Source organism: Zalophus californianus, chromosome 8, assembly GCF_009762305.2.
Source record: "Zalophus californianus isolate mZalCal1 chromosome 8, mZalCal1.pri.v2, whole genome shotgun sequence".
Lineage (NCBI taxonomy): Eukaryota > Metazoa > Chordata > Mammalia > Carnivora > Otariidae > Zalophus > Zalophus californianus.
In genome coordinates this window covers 138,743,752-138,765,295 of record NC_045602.1, presented here as the reverse complement: position 1 = coordinate 138,765,295, position 21,544 = coordinate 138,743,752, and the positions used below count along the sequence as shown (strand labels likewise).

The window sequence follows — 21,544 nt, the reverse complement described above, 5'->3', positions numbered from 1 at the left end:
GGAGGAAGGGCACAGGCCCTGAACAGAGTCGTCAGGGAGGCCTCCCTGGGGGTCATGTCTGGTAAGACAAGAAGAACGGGGGCCCCAAGCACCTGGGGGCAGGAGCGAGGCACATGGAGGATGTGGAGGGGTGGGCCAGTCCTCAGCACTGGAGGAGCGGGAAGCTAGGTGGGGACGGCGGGCGGCATGGGCACTGGGGCGCTGGGGCACCTGGTGTGTCTCAGGCACTGGTTCCCTCCTGCAGACTCCCTGCCATTCGTTCTGTCCAGGGACCTTCCTTTCCGCAACTGGGCTCCCTGCAGGCCTGGCGTGCACACAAGGCCTTGCCACGAGATGCCGATGGTCCAGGGAGTGTCCACCAGCGGTCTCAGGACAATCACAACCTATGGTCTCTGGATCTGCTAATTAGTGCATAATTATTTCACTTGACTCGCTTAAGATGCAGAGACCACGTGCTCTGGGTGGGAGGAGGGGAGGGGCAGCTGGTGAGGGGCCCTTGGCCACTGAGCAGACCCCGAGGCAGCTGCCCTGAAGGAGAGGCCCAGGCCCCCCAGGCGGGACAGAGCTGAGAGGCAGAGGAGGCCGGCGGGGATGCAACGGGACCTGCAAGCTCTCCAGGCCTGAGCGACGTGCGGGCTGGTGCATTCTGGATGTTTCTGAGGACACAGGACAGAGGCTGGACCGTGGAACGCTAGCCAGCCCACCCTACGCCAGGGGCACGCTGCCGGCGGCCAGGTGCAGAGGGTGAGGGCCCGGCGTACGGGGCATGTGGCGGCGCAGGGGCTGAGACAGGACAGCAAAGGCCCGGGGAGGGGGGCTGTCTCTACGCAGGGGCATGGGATCTCCCCGCTGGAGGTGGGAGGCTAACCAATGCAGCTTTTCTGGGTGGGGGGGGGGTGGATTTTGCAGCCGTCAATCCCCTGAGAGAGTGCATGGCTTCAGATCTCCAAAGTCTGCTCTCAGGGCTGAGGGCTGAGGTCAAGGCAACAGTGGGGACTTGGCTTCACCCCAAAGGGCGGAGGCTGCCGTGGCCCTGGGCAAGGCTGCCAGGGTGTGGGGAGCAGGCTGAGTGTGGCCGCGTGGGGCCTGCGTGGGCAGAGCTGGGCTGAGCAAATGGTGAGACCGAGCGGGGCTCTGGGGCCGAGGGGAAGACTCTGGATTTTGTTCCAAATGGAAAAGGAGGCCACGGAAGGCCTCAATCTGGGCAAGGAGGGGCCGGAGACTTGGGGCATCAGGAGGTCACTCTGAGGCCCGAAGCTGCTTGCTCCTTCATAAACGAATGGAAACCAGGACAGGCCCCTGCTCCCAGTGCTGCAGGACTGGCCTGGGGGAAACGGAAGCCTGCTCTCCAGAGCTGGGCCTGGGTTCCGAAGAACCAGCAGAGTCTCCAAGCTCTCTGATGGCTGGGAGGCCTTGCCTCCTTCTGCGGCTGGGTGGGTCCTCCGGATAGAGGCTCTGAAAATGCCTCTTTCCTTCCCGAAGGCCCAGCGTCACCAGCCAGAGCTCCGAGCAGGGCTGGCGGCCACAGAGCTGTGTATTATGTCAGACGGAGCAGATGACAGCTGAGTGGGCTGGACACTCGGCCTGCTGGCGGGGCCTCAGCGCTCCCGCCTCCCCGTTTCCGGTGCCTGAAGTCCACGCTCATCAAGTATCGAACAGAAGCCCTTTGTGGATGGCGAGGCTTTGCTGGGCAGGGGCCGGAATCTGCCGTGGTGGGGGCCGGGGGACACGTGGGGTCGCCGGCACTGTGGCCCAGCGGAGACGGTGGGGCCCAGACGTCTGGGCAGGTGAGAGAGCCTGCCCCCTGCCCCCTGCACGTCCTCCTGCCCACCTGCCCGCCCGCCATCCGCTGAAGGCTGAGGACAGCAGTGTACCCCGAGAACCCCGAGGTGAGGACCGGGCCTCCTTCGGCCTCTGCGTCACAGTTCAGGTCAGCTGATGAGCACCTGTGTCTGCGGGGCTCCGTGAGGCGGGCAGCCCCGTGTGAACATGGGACAGAGGGGCCACGCTGGCTGCCTATGACACAGGGCAATCAGGGGTGGATCCCGGGGCACTGCTCGGGCTGCGGGTGCCTGCCACGTGGCTGGCACAGGTGAGGACCTGAATGCCGGATTCTATGTAACGGTAAAGACTGAAGTTTGAACGGCGGCATGTGGCTGGTGGCTACCCACAGTGAGCTCTTGGAGGGCTGTCTCCTCCTCATCCTTGAGTTCACAGGATGCCTGTTACAATTAGGAGCCCCAGAAAAGCAGATCAGGCCTGTACTCTCTCCCCCAAATCCATGTCCCTATGGAAGCTCAGAATGTGACCCGATTTGGAAATAGGGTCTTTGTGAGTTAAGATGAGGTCACACTGGATTAGGATGGGCCCTAAGTCCAATGATTGGCATCCCCATAAGAAGAGGGGACACAGAGAGACACCCAGAGGAGAAGCCGCGTGACCCGGAGGCAGAGGTTGGAGTGAGAGGGACAAGCAGACTCCCTGCTGAGCACGGATCCCGCTGTGGGGCTCGAACCTAGAACGCATGAGGTCATGACCTGACCAAAGTCAGATGCTTAACAGTGAGCCACCCAGGTGCCCCAAAGTTTTTGACTGAATGAAGGACCTTGCTGAGTGGTGTCTGTGATTGCTTGCAACAAGTTAGATGTGTGATGCACAGCATTCAGGGAAAGTGGGTGCTGGTCATTCATCCCAAAGAGCAGAAAATATGATCGATTGTACCAGCCCCCAAGGTTCAGAGCAAGGTCACCTCCTCTGAGAAGCCTCCCCTGATTTCTCCATTGTGAGAGCATCTCATCAGTACATGACAATTTGTGCATGCAATCGCCTGCACCCACCTGCAGTACATTCATTTAGGTTCTGCTCCTCAGCCCCCCCACCCCCCGGGACCTTGGGGAGCCGCCGTCTGTCTCACGAGTTCTCCTCTGTCCCCTGTGCCTCACCCAGCACCTCTGTCTGAATTTGCTAAACAAGGAAGGAAAACACAGGGTGTTTGTTCCTGTGCAGATCTCTCTGATGACCTTCCCCGTAGGGTCACTGGTCCACTCCCCAGCTAATGGCAGCATCCTTCTGGGAGCCAGGGGAGCAGTCCCTTGTCTGATCCCTGACTCCAGGGCCTGGTCTGGATGGAGCAGGCACCTACCCTGGTCCCTGGGAGATCCCCCAGTCACCCACGGAGCCCCTGAGGTTCTGTCCCCCTCTGCTGTGACATATCTCCAACAATACTGGGCCAAGAAAACATCTGACTCCGTGGAGCTAAAGTCCCTTGGCGAGCCTCCCCACCAGTCCTCGCCCCGCTGCCAGGGCACACGCATCCCCTCCCTGCTGAGCCCACCAGGCTGACATCACTATGTCCATTTCTCAGAGAGAGGGCACTGAGGCTGGGGCTCAGAGGTGTTCCCTAACGTGCTCACGGCCAGGCCGTTGGCGAGGGTCACCCTGCATCCTGCTGAGCCACGAGGTTGTGTAAATTCCCCCTCACATGACCTCTCTGCCCCAGCCTACCACCCCGGTGCACGGCCCAGTACAATTTAGGAATGCCAAGAAAAGCACCTCATGCCCTTCCTGGGGAGGGGCGGGGGTGGCACTTTCTGTGCTACTCCCTGGCGTTTATTGATTTGGAAGGCGCAGGTGGGGCAGCGTGGCTGGACCAGTTCCGGCAGCTTTGCCAGGGGTGAGGTCTAGACTCGAGGTGTTTGGTGCCCCCATCTCCAAACCTGCCAGGATCACAGGTGTGTGGAATCAGTCTGGGGAGTGAAAACCTGCCACAGCTGGGCCCTGAAAATCCACACGTAGCAAGGTCCCAGCTCAGTGCCCCTGATCAAGATGAGGTCCCCCGGACCCAGATGATGAGGCCTGCAGCGCTTCTTGGGAGGTGGAGCTGGAGGCCATCAAGATGAGTGTGGCTACAGGCTCTGGCGACTAGTACAGGCTCTGCCAACAAGCGCCCGGCGACGGAGCGGTTGGTACAGGCTCTGCAAACAAGCCCCCAGTGAGGGAGTTGGTGGTACAGGCTCTGCAAAGGAGCACCCGGCGAGGGAGCAGCTGGTACAGGCTCTGCCAGTGAGCCCCCAGGGAGGGAGCGGCTGGTACAGGCTCTGCCAATGAGCCCACAGCGAGGGAGTTGGTGGTACAGGCTCTGCAAATGAGCTCCCGGCGACGGAGCAGCTGGTACAGGCTCTGCAAACAAGCCCCCGGCGACGGAGCGGTTGGTACAGGCTCTGAAAATGAGCCCCCGGCGATGGAGCGGCTGGTACAGGCTCTGCCAATGAGCCCCCAGCATCGAAGCAGCTGGTACAGGCTCTGCAAATGAGCCCCCCAGGGAGGGAGCGGCTGGTACAGGCTCTGCAAACGAGCCCCTGGCGATGGAGCGGTTGGTACAGGCTCTGCAAACGAGCCCCTGGTAACGCAGTGGCTGGTACAGGCTCTGCAAACAAGCCCCCAGTGAGGGAGTTGGTGGTACAGGCTCTGCAAAGGAGCACCCGGCGAGGGAGCAGCTGGTACAGGCTCTGCCAACGAGCCTCCCGTCCTGGGAGCCAAGTGCTTTCGAGGGTAAACAGACTTGCGTATCCTTTAGAGGAGACGCTGGCCTCTGGTCACTGAGCAAACCGGAGGCCGTCATGGAGGCCCTGAGGCAGGAGAGACGCTGGTTTGGGAAGCAGAGCATGCTTACTCCGTGCCGCCAGCTGGGGGCTTTCAGCCCGGACCTGCTGCTGACCCTTCCAGGGGCCCCAGAGGCAGGTGCCCGGGACAGCGTCATCTACCCAGATGGGAACAGTCGCCCAGTGCCTGGAGACGCTCCCGCACTGGGTGGGAAAATACCTGTCTGGTGGCGGCAGCAGCAAAGCCACCTCCTCCCGCCCTCTCCTGAGGGTCTGGCTCTGGGTGGGGCGGACACTGGAGTCCACACGGATGGGGTGAGGGAAGGTGGGTACAACAGAGGTGCCGGCCTCCTGGGGTGACAGGAAGGGCCGTGAAGCTAGGAAGTCCTCGTACCCAGCACCGAAGAAGTCACTCTGGCCGTGATAATTCCTGCCCTGAGTGGAAAGTGTCACCCTGTCCGTGTGCCCCGGGTCATTGTGGCAGGGGCGCCGGGGTCAGACGCAGGGCTGGTGCCCCGGAGGGGGTGGGTGCTCACGCTCTCAGACGGTCGCTAACGGCCCCTGGCCCTGGGGCCCTGCCGTGGCCGCCTCCTGAGCAGCACAGAGGTCAGACCTCGGCACCACACACACCAGCGGCATCTGTTGGGAAACCTCGTGCGGGACCAGCTCCCAGGTTCGCTCACAGGGCTGGCGGCGAACACTTAGGAACGGCTTTGCTGAGAGCTTTTCTCCCGGCCAGGTGCCACAGCAGACGGGCCTCCTGGGCACCCAACCTGGGCTGGGGTCCACGTCTCCCACACGGGCCGCACGGGCGAGGCCACCCTCCCCCTCAACCTCACCTCTCGGTCCAGGCCAGCTGCCACGGTCACAATGTCCCCCGTCTCGCTGTTGATGGTGAACATGTTCTGGGACGGGCTCTGCGGGGTCTGGGTCACGATCCGGTACCGCACCATCCCGTTGGCCGTGGTGCTGTCGTCCGCGTCATTGGCCGTGACGGTCATCACATAGGTGCCTGGGACAGAGAAAGCTCTCAGACGGGAATGATCTGCTGTGTCTGCTGCTGCCCCCAGGGGCACACATCGCCAGCTGATCCCCATCTCTCTGGAGACGGAGGGAACCCCACGTCGTCGGAGGCAGGCTGGAAAGCAAACCTGCCGCCCTCACTTCCCCACGAAGCTTCGGAGGATTTCTTCTAGAGCTCAAGGTTCCTGTGAGGCATCGGCTCTGACTTGCTTCTCTCTCAGCGGTGGGGGTGGGGGGTGGGGGGTGGGGGGTGGGGGGGCGGGGGGAGAGCGGACAGGCTGCAGGACCAGCTTTTCCAGCTCTGAACCCAGAGCCCTCTCCCCGAGCCACATGGTTCAAGACCCGGCTCTCAGCATTTGCTGGGGCTCCGTCGAGCACATGTGGAGGGTGGTGTGGTGGGGCCCTGGAGGCGCCTGGGGAAGGAGCAGGGCCTGGCCCGGGGCCGGCTCTGCGGAAGGCACGGAGTATGTGCTTGAGGGACACACAGAAAAGGAGCTGACAGGAGCCCCCGCAGGGGAGGCTGTGCACACCGGGGGAGCGCACGTGCAGGGGTGCAGGCGTTACAGATCCAAGGGGCGGGGCCACTGCCTGAGCCGCCCCACTGCTCAGTGTCTGTTCCCCCGACCACGCATAGGGCTGAGCTCTGTGGCGGAAGAAAGCACAGCCCCACCTTCCGAGGGCGGCACCTGAAGGTCCTGTTGGTGTCCACCCTTCCCTGCCTTGCAGCACCCTGGTTGGCTCAGCACGTCCCTCCCCCTGGCCACAGTGATCGGTTCAGCTGTGGGCACCTTACCCATCAGAGATAACCATGTTTGCTGGGGTTCCTGCATGGAAACCAACATGCTGTCCCTGCCCCTGGGGCTGCCTGGGTCAGTGCGTGAGGCTGGGGTTGATGGTCACTTTCTGGCCACAAATAAAGAGGCTGAAGGACAGGGCCATCTCAGAGCCTCAAGAGGGGCTCAGGTGACAACTTTTCACTAGGAAGCCCCTGGATCAAGCTGCACATGAAGCTATTGCCTAAAGACTTCTAATTTTTTAATTAATTATTTATTTATTTGAGAAGCAGACGGCGCTGAGTGAGCAGGGAGCCCGATGTGGGACCTGAACCTAGAACCCAGAACCTTGGGATCATGACCTGAGCTGAGGGCAGACACTACACCGACTGAGCCACCCAGGTGCCCCCCCGCCCCACCTAAAGACTATTTTAAGCATGCACACTTTTTTTTTTTTTAAAGAACAGTTTTAGGTTAACAGAAAATTTGAGGTACCCTATAGACTTTTTGTACAATTGAGCCCATGAATTTCCCTTCATACCTTATGCCATTTTACTTTGAGTTTTTGTCACTTGCAACCCAGAGTTCTGACTGGCACAAACTCCTAGCCCTGTGCCACTGGAGACCTGGAGGCCCTTGTCCTGAGCTGCATGTTTTTAGTCCAGTTCCTTGCTCCAGAACAATGTGCTGTCCGGGGCCCTGCAGGGGTGAGGGGGTGTGTGTGCACCTACCTTGATGTGATCCTTTCTTGGGAGTAGATGTCTGAAGCTGGGGCTGAACTGGGCTTGGGGTTTCAAGCTGTGCAGCTAGGCCTCCAGGCCTGAGAAGGGGAGGGGGAGAGGATAGGGAGGGGGTAGGGCTCTAAGCACCCAGAAACCCTGTTGCAGCTGGCCTCAACTTCATCACGAGCTCCTTGACGAAGTCCCAGCTCCTAACACGGACCCTGACTGGTGAACCAGGGCATCAGAGTTTTGGGGAGGAAGTATTTCCAAAGCTTTAAAATCCCAGGCTCAGCATCAAATTTGGTGCCTTCTGAGAGAAAGTTCTGGAGGCAGAGTGTGTGCAGGCTGGATGTGGCTGAGGCTCTTGCTTTGCAGAGCCCACCCAGTCAGTCTGTGCCCCTCGCTGTGCCTCTGGGCCCCTGGACATGGAGGACTCAGATCTGAATGTTTGGCAACAAGACAGGTCCTTTAGTTTTGAGCTCGTTATAACATCATGTTACATCTAGGCATCCACCTTATTTGCTATGTTCAGGAGTCTGCTTTTTAAAAACCAAATGATAGACTTCTAATAGTTCTTTTCCGATTGCACAAATGAAACCCACCCACGGAAACCAGCGCGTTTTCACGGGAAAATATCAGAAGGTACAATGTAGGAAAAGCCGGCCGGTGACCCCGCCATCTGACACATCCGCCGTGGCCCCTTGGCTTAGTCTCCAGTCAAGGAGCCGAAATTTCAAATCTTTATCATGCAGACACTCTTTGCTCCTCCTTTTTGAAAACAACAACAACAATCTTATTACTGATCAAAGAAATGAAGGAAGGGCATTTTCACGTGCCCAAACCGCAACTGCTCTTTAGAATCAACAACGATAGGGAACACGGCAGGATATACAGGGGCTGGGCACCCTCCCCGCCAGTGTCCAGGGAGCGCAAGGCCGCAGCTTCTGGCCGCAGCGGGCTGGCTATACCCATATGCCTTTAAACTGTGTCCAGCTGACAAATCCACTTCTAGAAACTTACCCTCAGGAAAAAAAATCACAGATGTTCAATAGATGATTGATTTGTGCCCCCGGCGGTCCGTGCTGACACGGTTCCTGATAGCAAAGCCTGAAATCCTTCACAAATATTTATTAAATATCCACTATGTGCCAAGCACCGTGTTCAACATTGCATGTCCGTGAGCAAAAGAGATATACAAAGTCCCCCCTGCACAGGGGTGGGGGTGACCATTAAATCCCCAACACGAGGACCTGCCTAGGGATGGAATGTTCTGTATCTTGACTGTGTCAACCCCAAATATCCTGGCTGGCATACTGTCCTGTGGTTCTGCCAAGACATGCTGGAGAGACTGAACACACGCGAAATGACAGCCAATCCGACATGAAGTTAGAACTCTAACACACCGTCCGCGGGAGCTGGCCTGCGAGGGCCACCCACCGCCCAGGGGAACCAGCGTGGGGGGTAGCAGCTCCCCGCAGGTCAGACTTGGAGGAAGTCAGACCCTCTATCTCTAGTAACAATCCAGGAAGCCAAACAGTCACCCTGTAACCACTGGCCCAGAACTGCAGGGACTTGATGGATGACTGACAGCTTTCCCAGTTTTTGTCCCGGCTTCTGACTCAGGACCAGCCAGAGAAGTATGCCCCCAACTAATGACAGAGGATGTCCACCTCCCACTTCTCCAGGCCCAAGCCCCGTCAGGGCACAGCTGAGCGGCCCCTTCCCCACCATGAAGCTCTCTGTTCTGCTGCCTGCCTTCGAGTCTTTGCCCAATGCAAGTGGTGAAGGGCCGACTCCCTGGCTCCGGCTGGCTCTGGATAAACAGAGCTCACTGGCGTGGGCTTCGCTCATTTCCACGTTACCACTGGGGAACCGAAGGACTGAGGACTCTGTCTTAGGTTGCACGCTGTGTGTGCACCTACAGCGATCGCAAATAAAAAGTTCAAGTGGAAAAAACCCCTGACCCATGAGGCTCACATCTGGTGGTGCAGACAAGCCATGGGCATAATCAATAAGCAAATGATATTAACCGTAGGACAGCAGGGTGTTGGTTAAGTAAATTATGATGTTACCATAACTTTGCTATCATGGAGTAGTGTGAAGCCATTAAAATGTTGCAGAAGGATAGTTAATGTTATTTGAAATTTTCATGACATATGTGCGGCTCACTGGAAAAGAACGAGGTCTCTAGAGTGTTCAGTGTGACCCCAATCTCTAAAATAACAACGTGTTTTTGCAAAGGAGGGGAGGCCAGAGGGCGTGTGACGGACGTGCAGTCTCTGAGTGCGGCACCGTATGTGGGAGTTTGAGTTTTCCTTTGTGATTTTCTCTGTACCTTCCACGGTTCCTTCAAAGGCTATCACTCAATTATCAGAAAGTAAAATGTTACTTAAAAAAAAAAAAGAGGAAAATAGAAAAAGAAAAAAGGCAACTGAGAAATAGAAGCTGTGACTTTGTGTTTAGAGCCTAAACCGCGACTTGGTTTCTCTCAAGAAGGAGGGATTCTGAAAGCCCGGCTGGGTCGCCAGTCCACGGTCAGGGGGCCGACGCATGTCACCGGAGCTCCCTACCATGAGTGGGGAAGGGACAGGGTCTGTGGAACAGCAGAGACGAGATAGGAGCATTCAGGGCCCTGGAGCAGAGCCCGGGCCAGAGGAGATGGGAAGACGCCGGAGGAATTCCTGAGAGCCTGGAGGGCCCTCTGGGGGAGGCAGCCTTCCTTCCTGTCTGTGCATGGTCTAGACCCCACGCGTGCGTGCCCGCCCAGCGGGCAGAGGACGTGTGCTGACCCGGGGCCGTGTTCTCACCTGGGCTGCAACCTGCCCGGGCCCTGAGCCGTGGGTTCCCGTGCTGCCGTCTTGCTTCTGACACGCAACGGCTTCCCGTTCTGAGCCCCGTTCTGGCCTTGGTCATGATTCTTTTCCCTGAAGCCCGGCGGTCCTCATAGCCTGCAGTAGACGCCGCGGCCTCCTCCACACCCTTCCATGCTGGGCTTTGGGTGGATGGATCCCACGCCTGGCTCTAGAGCTGGGGCCCCGACAGGCAGTGGCTGATGGCCATGACCTTGCACCCTCCTACAAGGCTCGGGCAGGGTGGGTGGACTTCCCCTGAGCACAGGGAAGGTGCAGGAGGGCGAGGAAGGTGTGCCAGGCCAAGGGGACGCGGCTGGAAGCAAGAGAACTTTATTATCTCCCAGTTCTGGAGGCCAGAAGTCCAAAATCAAGGTGTCAGCCTCGGGCCTAATCTCTCCTTCTTAAAAGGGTCACCAGTCCTGGGTGTCCTCTTCTGGAAGCGGGATGTCCTCTGTGGGGCGCGGGGTGAGCAGAAGACCTGCCTGTGAGCTGGTGCCTGGGGCGTGAGCAGGGCCAGTCCCCGAGGGTCTGGTTGGTGTGGCCCTGGCCTGCAGGTGCTCCTGGCCCTCCTGCTTCCTCCGGCTGGCCAGGTCTGAGTCCACACACAACCCTGAGCCCCAGCGACCCCAATTACACGGAGTGCACCCGGAGCATCCCACACTGTCCCCGTGGAAGCCATTTGGCCGCGGTTCCGGGGGTGCCCTGCGAGGAGAGGGAACTCACACTAGCGGCTCACTTCTGTAGCCACATGGGAGTGAAGGTCCATCCCCGCTACCCGGGCCTGGAGCAAAGCATCCTCCCAGGGCTTTCTCTGGGGGCCTGCTCTGGCCTCTCTTGCCAGCAGCGAGGTTTCCATTTTTCTTGGCAAACAAAACAGAACATCAGGATTGTGTTTTCATCTAAGCGGGGATGCTGCCCGCCGCCCGAGGTGCAGGGCGTCTCTTTACTGGCTGCACCAACAGGAAAAGGGGAGAAAGCGGAGGGTCGGCTCTCCCTCGGAATTCATGTTCGAGCGCTGCCATCCGCCTTAAAGGATTAATTTCACAAGCCTTAAACTGCAGTTTAATTTGAAAACTAATTCAGCCCCATAATTGGCTTTCTGCTCAAATCACTGAGGCTAAAGATTTAAATTCTTAATATTCAGATGACTTTCAAGTATCTGGTGCCATCTGTGCATTAGTCCGTGGCATTCATCTCAGGGAGAACTCCTCTGTGGCACGGAAATAAAATAAATAAATAAACGGGCAGCTAATAGAATAATCTATTTAAGCAAAAACTCTGCATTATCTAGACGAAGGTTTCTTTGACTTCATTTTCAGCATATAGATTTCTCTGCTATTTAATATTTTAAGGTGACATTAATTTCAAAATTTATAATATACGCCCGCACACACTTACAAGGGGTTAGGGAAATCAGGAATTCCAATTAAAGTCTTTTTTAGTTAAAAGATAATCACTGTGGATTATTACTCTGTCCTTGCGAGGTTGGAGAAGCCTCCCTGGTAGAGCTGTTGGCCGAGCAGCTCCGAGCTCCAGGACGCGGGACCTGGGCCTGTCCTGAGCACCGGGTAGCCTCCAGAGGGTCAGGCGAGGGCTGGGGTCCACTGAGTCCCGCCCTTGTCCGGGTGAAGAGAACAGAGGATCTCTGCCCAGTGCTGCAAGCTGGCCACAAACTGAGTAACGAACTCAATGAGTAAGGGAGTATTAATGGAAAGCAGGCAGGGCGGATGCCTCTGCAGGAGTGATATGTGAGCTATGGGAGGAAAAGGGGCCAGCATCACAGTGACTGGGGGGAGGACATTGAGGCTGAGGGCACAGCACGTGCAAAGGCCCTGAGGCAGAAGAATGCTCTCCTTTCCCGAAGGCCTGGGATGTTTGCTTCTCTGCCTTTGCCGGATCTGCATCTGCACCACTCGTTCGCACACGTACATAGCATACGGGTTTCTGGGTTCCTCAACGGGATGATGGACTCCTTGAGGGTGGGGCTTATATTTTTCTATCCTGGAGAAAGGCGCTCTCATACACAACCTGTGCTTTTCTGGGGGGACACTGCCCGTGCTACATTCTGTCCTTCTCTTCCCTTCTCCTTCCTTCTGCCTGATAGTGGATGTGATGCTTGGAGGCACTGCAGCCTCCAAGTGACCATGGGGTGAGAAACCAGAGGGAGAGGCAGGGACAGCTTCAGGCTCTCCCCCAAACCCCTACTGGTACAAAGGTGGGTTTTCTGTGACTTGCAGCCGAATGCATGCCTGACACAGACTGGGGAGGGAAAGCAGTGTGTACCATGGTGAGCACTGTGGCTCACGAGCCAGACTGCCTGGGTTTAAATCTTGCTTTTTTTCTACGCTGTATCTCCAAAGTGGGGTAAAGAAAAGTGCTTATCCGGTAGGGCTGTCGCAGGCTTAAAGAAGGGAATCCGAAGGGAGGTCTTAGAGCCGTGCCTGGCAGGGGTTAGGGATGGTGGGTCGGTGGGTGGGTGGTGGGGGAGGGAAGAAGCTGTTCTTCTAAAAGGCAGTACAGGGGCCCTCCCGATGGAGCTGTTCAGCAGCTTGACCGCGGTCACAGGAATCTACACACGTGGGGAGACAGCACGGAAGCGCGCCTACGCACGTCTGCGTGGGCGCACGCCGGGAAACTTGCCGACGTGTGAGTGAGGTCCGTGATTGCACCAGTGTCAACATCGTGGCGTGATCATGCATGACAGTCCTGTGAGCTGTTCCCACTGGGGGAAATGGGTGAAGGTTTGTGGGGTGTCTATTATTTCTTACAACTGCGTATGATGCACACCTGCTATTTGAGCCTACCTGGTATCCAGCCCCCTTTTCTGAAGCAACGATCTGGTTTTCCTTGCGGGGGATCCACACCAGCCACAGGGTCAGACCCAGTGACTTGGAGGGGTCTGGAACCGGACTCTGTGCCCGAAAGAGGCTCATTGTCCGTGCGCTGGCCGTGGGGACGGCCTCAGGATGGGTACAGCACCCAAGCCAGATCATGGGGATCTCCCCGGGCCCCTGCTGGACTCCAGCAAGAAGTGGGACCTCTCCTGCGGCTCACGGTTACGTCTGCAGCTGCTGAGGTGTCTTGTCCACAGGAAGAGAGAGATTCCCTGAGAATGAGCCAGCACCGAGGAGGGGAGAGTCAGACCGAGGTAAGCAAGGCCCTGGCCAGTCCCACTCTAGTCACGGCACCGAGATTGCTTCCTGTCTCTGGACTTGGCAGTTACGTGAGCCAATGCATTCCCTTTCCCAGGGGCTTTCTAGGTGGGTTGTGGAGACCCAGCGATGTAACAGCTGAGATCAGAGTAGTGGGCACTCTTGACCCCAAACCACAGTGACCACTGCTGCACCAAATAGGACACAGGCCGCCCTGCGGCTCCCGCGCCCTCCGAGCCTGCGCCATCCAGCAGCACCAGGGAGGATTCCATACCATGGTGGGGCACTGGGGCTGGGGAAAGAATGTGGGGTGAATGTGGGCTCTGCCTGAGACCCCACCCCTGAGTCACTTTGCTAATGTCCCCATATGAACTACCCAAACCTTAAAAGGTTTGCATCTGGGTGAGTCAATATTTAATACATCTTTCCATTTGTTTTCCTTTAGAATGTACATCTGAAACCTTTCCTTAGCCCATCATGCCGGAGAATAATGAATAATTTCTGGTGATAGGTTTTCCTTACCCCGCAAAGGCACTGAGTGAAACCCTCTATTACGGTGATTAACTGACGCAGGGGAGGACACCGCAGAGACTGTTTCCGAGCCCTGGGAGCCTCTGCCTCCAGGATGCCATGGCATGCTTTGTCTGAGGTCAGCTCGCCTTGGCCGGGCACGTGAGGGAGCAGCATGGCCCCGCTGCGTCCCGGGCGTTGCACAAAGCCGTGGCATCTCTGTTCCCCTCTGAGGGCCGTTCCGGGATCAGAGACAGATGCGGAGTCCCCCAGGGACCCTGAAAGTCAGTCCACACCTAGTGCAAACGGTCCATGAAAGACACAGGAGTGAACAGGGAGAGAGGACCCGTCTTGGGATCCGCACCAGCCTTCCGGTCTTCCAGGCCATGCTCGGCATTCCAAGCGGTCCCGTGGAGCTGGGGCGATGAGGCGATGGTGGGGGGGGGCGGGGGCTGCTCCGATCTCCGGGCTTAAAGGCTTATCAGGATTTTGAAGAGGAGACACAGCAATCTGCTGCTTTTGTTATCCTAATAAGTAAAGCCAGTTACACATTTGGGAAGACTTTCTCTATTGATTTGTTCTAAAGTAAGACATGGGAGGTGTGATTTGTGATATTCAGGCACCTTTACAGAGTGTGCCGGGTTGTGGGGAGAGAGACCCGCCATATCTGTGCTAACAAGAAAGCACTCCCAAGCCTGACACACACGCCCCCACCCCCTTGCCTAAGGAGCTGGCCGCTTGGAGCTAATTTGCCTGTCGGCACCCTGTCCCTGCTCCTCAGGGGCTGTGGGGAGAAGCTGCCCAAAGTGCGGGCAGACATAATGTCACATCCCGTCCCTTCACTGACACTGGGCTGGCCTGCGTCTCGCGATTCCGAGACAATCAATCAAAAACACAATTCACCTTGCTGAAAAAGCAGCCCCTGGAGACGGAACTATGACAACCCGCTCCGGGCGGGGAAGCGATGATAAATGCTTGGCCTCACCACCCCACCGTGGGCTGCATGGGATGTGGCTGACCCCTCCGAGCACAGGAAGCGGGAAGCTGGCTGGGCTCCAGGCTCCCAGTGCTTGAGCGTCCATGTGCCCAGAGCCACAGGCCTTCCCAGGAGCCCGGCCGCCCTCCTGGGACGGGGTACTCACCAGGGCTGCCAGGGTGGGGTCGCCCGCTAAGCTACAGATGCCCAGGGACACTTGAAGTTCAGGACAAAAGCAGTACCTCGCCACTGTAGGTGGCTCCCAAATGTTGCCTGGTGCATAGGTATGTGTGAAAATAGTTGTTCTGATCCTCCCGTGCCCCTGGGCGTCCTGCATTTCAGTGGTTACTCCCGGTGGCCCCGGGGGTGCTCAGCTCAGCTCTACCCGCCCAACCCCGGCCGGGCAGCTGGCCCAGGGATGCTGCCCCGTCCCTGCAGGAGACAGCAGTGCAGGGCTGCGCTGCTCACCTACAGAGACTGAGTTGGGGAGAGGGGTGGGCTGAGAGGTTCTAGATTTCTACCGCATTCCCAGGTGCTGCTGCTGGTTCCCAGGCCGGGTCCAGCATTGGCTGGGGGTTCTGGCCCCCCCACATACCTCCTGGCTTGCCTTTGCTAAAGAGGAGAGGGAAGGTGCCCACCTCCTGCAGAGACATGCTTAGCAAGGGCCGTGGTGCACGATCACGTGGTCAAGGTCATTTATGCCAAACTGAAGTCTAGGGCAAGACTGGCCTTTGGGTCAGCTCAGAGGGCACCTGAGGCCTGCAGGCATATGCGGGCTCGCCGCTTGGGGCCGCGGGAGTCTGGCCTTCTTGTGGGCTTCCTACGGGGCTTGGAATAAAATGGAAAGTGTGGCACGGGAGACTTTGGATGTTGGGTCTTCTCTCTGACCTCCTCTCCTGCCCCAGGACCTCTGCCCCTGCCTTTTCTTTCCCCAGGCTCCCTTCCAACACCCCCCGCCCCCAGAGCTTCTCTCCAAGAGGTCCTTGTCACGCCTCAGCTCTCAGCCCCTATGTCGCCTCCACAGAGGGGTCCTCCCTGACCTACAGGCACCGCCACGGCTCTCAGCGCCCCTGGGTTCCTTCCAAGCCTTACTGTCCAGGCTATGGCTTTATGTACTTGCTTTAGCTTGGTTTTTGCCTGCACCCCCCTCGGGACCGTGGAGCCCATGAAGCAGGGGCCCTGCTCCCGGGGGTTGCGTGCGGCCTGCAGTGCGCGTGGCGTGCACCTGAGCGCCTCCACGGGGAGGAGGCCTGTGGGGTGCTCACGGCTCCCTGAGCATGGGGCCTCCTCGCCCGCTGGGTCCCACTCACTCGGCGCTCCTCAGGGGCCGGGGGCTCACCTGGCTTGGAACCCTCGTCTACGGAGCCGTTGTAGACCTGGTTGATGAACTCGGGACGGTTGTCATTCATGTCGATGACATAGATGTACAGGTCGATGGGGTTCTCCACCTTGTTGCCGTTCATGTCCACTGCGTGCGCTCTGAGCTGGAAAGCAGCATAGACACCATCAGCCTTGGGGACAGCCCAGGGCAGGCTCCTGCCAGCCCACAGCTCTGGGCTGGCGCTGACGTAAGGGCCTGGGCCCCCAAGGGACAGTCTTGGCAGGCAGGTGGGCCTGGGACATGCCACGAAACTCCTCTGAGCCTCAGGGCTCTCCTCTGGGGACATGGGGAAGAGCTGTGAGAGCACCCTTAATTTTTGGAATTTTTTGGGTAAAGATTTTATTTATCCATTCGAGAGAGAGATGGAGAGAAAGCGAGCAGCGGGGGGAGGAAGAAAGAGGGACAAGCAGACTCTCTGCTGAGCACAGAGCCCGACGTGGGGCTCGATCCCAGGACCCTGAGGTCATGACCTGAGCTGAAACCATGAGTCGGATGCTTCATCAACTGAGCCACCCACGTGCCCCAGTTTTTGAATTTTTCATTCATTCATTCATTCATTCATTCCCCATTCATTCGTCAGTTCATCCACTCAACCAGGATCTGTCAAGGGCCTCTATGTACCAGGCACTGGCTGCACCCTAGATTATTGTCCAGTGGTCCAGACAAGGCCCAGCCCTGGGGCTTCTCGTCGAGAAGGGAGATGGACACCAGGAAGGAAGAGAAGGCCTATGGAGCGACCGGCTGGGGTTGGGAGGAGGCCAGGCAGGCGTTCCAGAGGAGGTGCCGTTTGAGCTGTGCCCGATGAATGGGACACAGGGAGAGGAATAGGTGTGAGGTCCCCAAGGGGGACCTGGGGCAGCTGAGGCCTGGGGGCGGCAGGGGGCTGGGGACGCTCACGCAGGACTGGGATTTGGGGGAGAACGGGGAGTGGAAAGGGGCACGGTCTCCCCGAGGTCTGTCCACACCAGAGCTGTGACTGTCACGCATCTCTCAGCTGACACCCCGTCACCTGGCAAGCTGTTCACATCGGACCTCGAGGTCTTTGCCACAGGACAACGCCATGCCAAGGGTGCGAGAAGGGCGCGTGCTTGAGGCCTGTGGGTGGGAAGTGTCTCCGGGCGGGGGGTCCACCGGCCCTCTCCTCCTTGGTGCCCCGCATCATGGCCGCCCTACCAGCCTCTGGGAAGGAGGAGGCAGTGCGCCTTCCACGCCTGCCCTAGGGAGGCTCCGGCCAACAGTGTCTACCCCAGCCCCGGCGCTTTGGTTCAGTCCCCACGGCCCCGAGTGGAATTTTGCCCTTGAAGTGGGGAGTTTGAGGAGAAGCCTCCCAGGGGAAGCCGGCCTGCGATGTTGCAAGGGCATACATTAGGCCTGATTCCCGGGGGGCCAGAGGCGACTGCACGCCCGGCGCCTCGGCTCTGAGCACCGTGTGGAAGGGCCGGGAAGCACCCCTCGCAGTTTCGGGCCCACCCTGCCCCCCGTCCTGCAGCTGAGCTCTTCCAGCGGTCAAGAAGCCGCTGAGAAAAGGTACTTGGGAGACACAGTTAAAGGTGACGCTGTTGGCAGTGGCAGCGCGGCCTGGCGGGGAGGGCCGCCGTCCACGTCTCGGGCTGGGCACGCGCTGTGGGCTTGGCGGGGGCTGTCCCGTCCTGGTGCGGAGACAAGGTGGCACGGGGGGGAACTCTGGGCGCCTCCGTGACCTGCCAACCTGAGCCTCACATACAAAGGGAGGTTGCTGCCCCTGCGATGCCGTGAGCAGGACGTCTGTCCCTTCTCTCTGCGGAAGCGAGACGGGGAAACACGAACGCAGGGGCTTGGTGTCACGTCCCCGTGGGGACAGGAGCAGGGAGGAACCCATGCGTGCATGCCCGCCTCCTCTCAGCGGCTCGCTCTGCTTCGTGTCCTAACTGCGGGCCGCCAGCTTCCTCTTGGAGCCCGGACCACGCAGCACTCCATGCAGGCCCTGGAAGCGCCTGTGCGTGGGCGCTGGAGACTTCCTGCCAGAGCCCGCGTGGGTGACCGCGTGGGTGACCCGCCTCAGCTTCCACGAGCACCCGTGACACCAGTATTGTCCCGATCTCTCTTTTACAGATGGGGCAAGGGAGGTGCAGGAAGATTAGGAAATTTGCCCAAGATGAGAGTAGTGGCAGCATTCAGGTCTTATTTATGGAACCCTCCAAAGAACCTTCTAGAGAATCATCCTGCAAAAGCAAACATGACCGTTCTTCATTTCATGCATTTGAACACTGATGTGTTGTTGGTTGTCTCCTAGTGACCCGTGTCCACAGTTCATCAGCTTGCTCTCAGGTGGGAGACGTGGTCCAAAGTGCCTGAGGATGTGGGGTGTGGATCCCCAGATGTGGATGCAATGGGGGGTCGCCCCATGATTGGGCTACATTTTAGACACGGAGGGAAATGTCTGGGTGGGATGAGGTGGCCTCATGGCTCTAAAATCACAGTGTTGCCTTGGCTGGCGGCTGCACGGGAACTGGAGGCTGACACTGCGGGCAGATTCAGGGCATAGCTGCTGGAGAAAGTGGAGGGGGCCTCATGCCGAGGAAGGCAGGTGTCTTAAGGGGGTGAGAGAGGCGCTGGCCGACAGTCAGCAAGAAAAGGGGGATCCGAATCCATCACAACCTGGATGAGCAGGAAGCCGACGCCTCCAGGTAGGCATCACCTTGATTTCCACCTTGTGAGACCTCAAGGCAGAGCCCATCAGACTTCTGACCTACAGAACACGAGCCCGGAAATGGGTGTTATTTTAAGCCGCTGAGTTTGTGCCTGCTTGTTATGCGGCAGAGAGAGCTAACACACCTGCAGGCTGCCCCCGACGGCTCTGGTGGGCGTCCTGCGAGGTGATAGTCCTGACAGGGGCTCGTGCCTTAGTCTCACGAGGAGTGAGGACTGCCCAGAGCAGCTTCCCAACCCCAGGGAAGACGGGAGAGTTCTCGAGGGCTTCACCGCACTGGGACAGAAAGTTGAAAGATGGAACATGAGGTTTCAATCTGGAATTCGGCAAATGGACTTGACCTCTCCTCCGATCTGGGTCCCGTTATCTCCCACCCACTTGCCACCTTCTGGGGTCTGGGGTGACCCTGCTGGAGGCGGCAGCCAGGGGTGGCCCTGGGAGACATTCCTCACTTCTGAGATGGGGCCCGAGGAGGTTGAGGTGGGCACCCACCCGGAGCACATTTCCTGGTTCACGAGAGCAAGCAGGAAACACTTAATACATGGTGGCATGGTTGGATTTCTCATCTCCCAAGATGGAACCTCAGGACGTGGCGGGAGACAGAAGGGAACGTGTGCCAAGTGTCTGGAGGTGAGCAGGTCACCCGGAGACCCAGACGCAGAGCCGAGAGTGCGCAGGGACAGGTGGACGGTTCCCCTCCCCCCACCCTGCCCCCTGGCCAGGTTCTCTGCTTCCTCTCTGGCCGGCTTGGGCGAGGAGGGGCTGTGGCCTGCAGGCGTCCTTGGAGAGGACCAGGGGTCTCCCTCCAGGCCCAGCATGCTACCCCAGATCCCCGGGGAATGCCAGCCTATGACCCCCTGCTTTTCTGAGGGGGCCTGTTGCAGAGCCATCTAGCTTCGGACACCACGCGTCTCCTGGGCAGAGTCTGGTGCTGAGCGAGGCTTTGGGGTCACATCAGGCAAAAGGAACAAACAGAAATGGAGGTGAGCGTGAGAGGTGCGTGGGGGCCTAGGTTGTTCGGCAGGACACTAGCCACTGCCTTGGCGCTTGGTGGATCGACCATCCTGCCTGTGAGCGATGGGGGCAGGCAGGTGACACGCTCCCTGGAGCGGACATTGGCGTTCAGGCGCCTCCTTGCGTCCTTGTCCCCTGGGCTGAACTGTCTCGGCGGGGCGGGGCCGTGGCACCAGCTGCTTGGGGCTGGTGGCAGGAGGGCGGAGCCGGACTCTCGCCGGGGAACCGGGAATTCCAGTGCTGACTTTGGTGAGAAATGCTGAGGAGAAACAGTTACCCAGAAACACCAAAAGCAGGTCTCCTTTTGAGCTCAAGGTTTCCCAAGTAATTAAAATAAAATGAAAGGGGGCGCCTTCCCACTCGGTGTGGGTTCTCTCAGGGGTGGATCTGCAGTCAGCAGGTGCTGGGGCCACGTCCTCCGAAGCGGGCTTGGCTGACAGCCCACCTGTGCTGCCCGTCCTCAAAGGGCGCCAGTTTCAACAGCCTGAGACCGCACGGCCTGCACGCCCAACATGCAGGAGGGACCGTGTGTGGTTAAATGCTCTGCTGTCACTGACTTGAAATCCCTGGTCCAGATGAGGGCCTCCCACTTCATTCCACACGGGTCCCGGACTCTGCAGCCGTCCTGATGTCAGGAGCTGAGCGGGCCTGGCCCGGGGCGGCCCCTTCCCGCCAGGCTCACCAGGGCCGTGGCACGCCGAGCCTCAGGCTCTGCAGGGCAGCCGGCCCAGGGTTTACGACAAAGGATTTCATTCAGTCTGGAAGGGTCATAAGAAACAGCCAGAGAAGACACCCGTACTGGGGACAGCAGGGGTCGCTGGAACCCCAAAGAAGGCAGAAGAGGTGCCCCGCTGAGAGCGCCTTCCTCCCCAAACCGCTAAAGCAACCGTGTGACATTCCAGCGGACACCAGAGCCGCTTGGGGCCAGCCCTGCTCTCTGGCCTCCTGGAGAGAGGCGTGGGGGCTCCTTGGGCCCAGGAGGAGGGGCGACCGTGATAATTAAAAAGGACTCTGTCTAATCTTGAACGAGGTGAACATGAGCATCAGCAAGTGGCCTCTCTGTGGGGCCGTTTGGAGACAAAGCCTCCAGTGTCGGAGGAGGCTCTCGAGGTCATCGGCTAATCAGGATCAAAGACTGCAAGGCAGAGGGACCCCTGGCCAGGTGGGTGATGCAGCGAGCCAGCAGCTGCCCCCTTCCTGTGTTCTCACTCACTGGAAACATTTGCTCGTCCCCAACCACTGGCTGAGCATCCCTTGAGGCTCCGGGGCACAAATGCCTGGAACGAGGCATTCTAGGAGGCGCATGTCCCTCCGGGCGGGCAGACAGACCACGTGGGAGGCAGGGAGGAGGGGTAGTAGGTCCCCAGGGTCCGGCCCCTGGTAAGTGTTTGGTGTGGGGACGACCACACCTTATTTCACCAGTGCCTCAGAGCAGGTCCCCGAGAGCCCCTTCCAGGGGGGAAGGCACCCCTGAGATTGTCTGCTTGGAAGCCAGAGGCAAAGTGTGCCTGAGTGTCAGCGGCCGCCCGCTGCCGGGGTTTCAATGTCTGCGTGCTTTCCTCCACATTCCCTAGCCCCGTAAATAAAATCATCAGTCTGGCTCAGAAAAGATACGACGATTTTCCTTTAGATACTCAGGCATCCAAGGGAAACTCTTTTTCGAGCCAGCTAACAAAACAATCTATTTCCCTTATATTTCCTTCTCCCTGACCCTGGCCCCCACTGTCCGAGAGGCAGTCAGGATGGCAGCCACATGCCCATTTCCAATGGCACCTCTAGGGCAGGATGCAGAGGTGTGTCAGTAACTACACCCACTCTTCTCAAGGCCTGTGGTCGGGCTGCTGAAGAATC

General features: G+C 58.6%; 1 protein-coding gene across 3 annotated transcripts in view; it reads right to left on the bottom strand.

Annotated features, from left to right (window-relative positions):
• Nucleotides 1–21,544, bottom strand: part of CDH4 (cadherin 4) — a 535,945-nt gene that overhangs the window by 37,693 nt on the left and 476,708 nt on the right. For all 3 annotated transcript variants that reach the window (XM_027622753.2, XM_027622754.2, XM_027622755.2), the window contains exons 6-7: nt 15,949–16,093; nt 5,441–5,613 (exon numbers count right to left, since the gene is read on the bottom strand). In XM_027622753.2, coding sequence (XP_027478554.1) covers nt 5,441–5,613; nt 15,949–16,093 — 318 coding nt within the window. The remainder of the gene's footprint in view (nt 1–5,440; nt 5,614–15,948; nt 16,094–21,544) is intronic.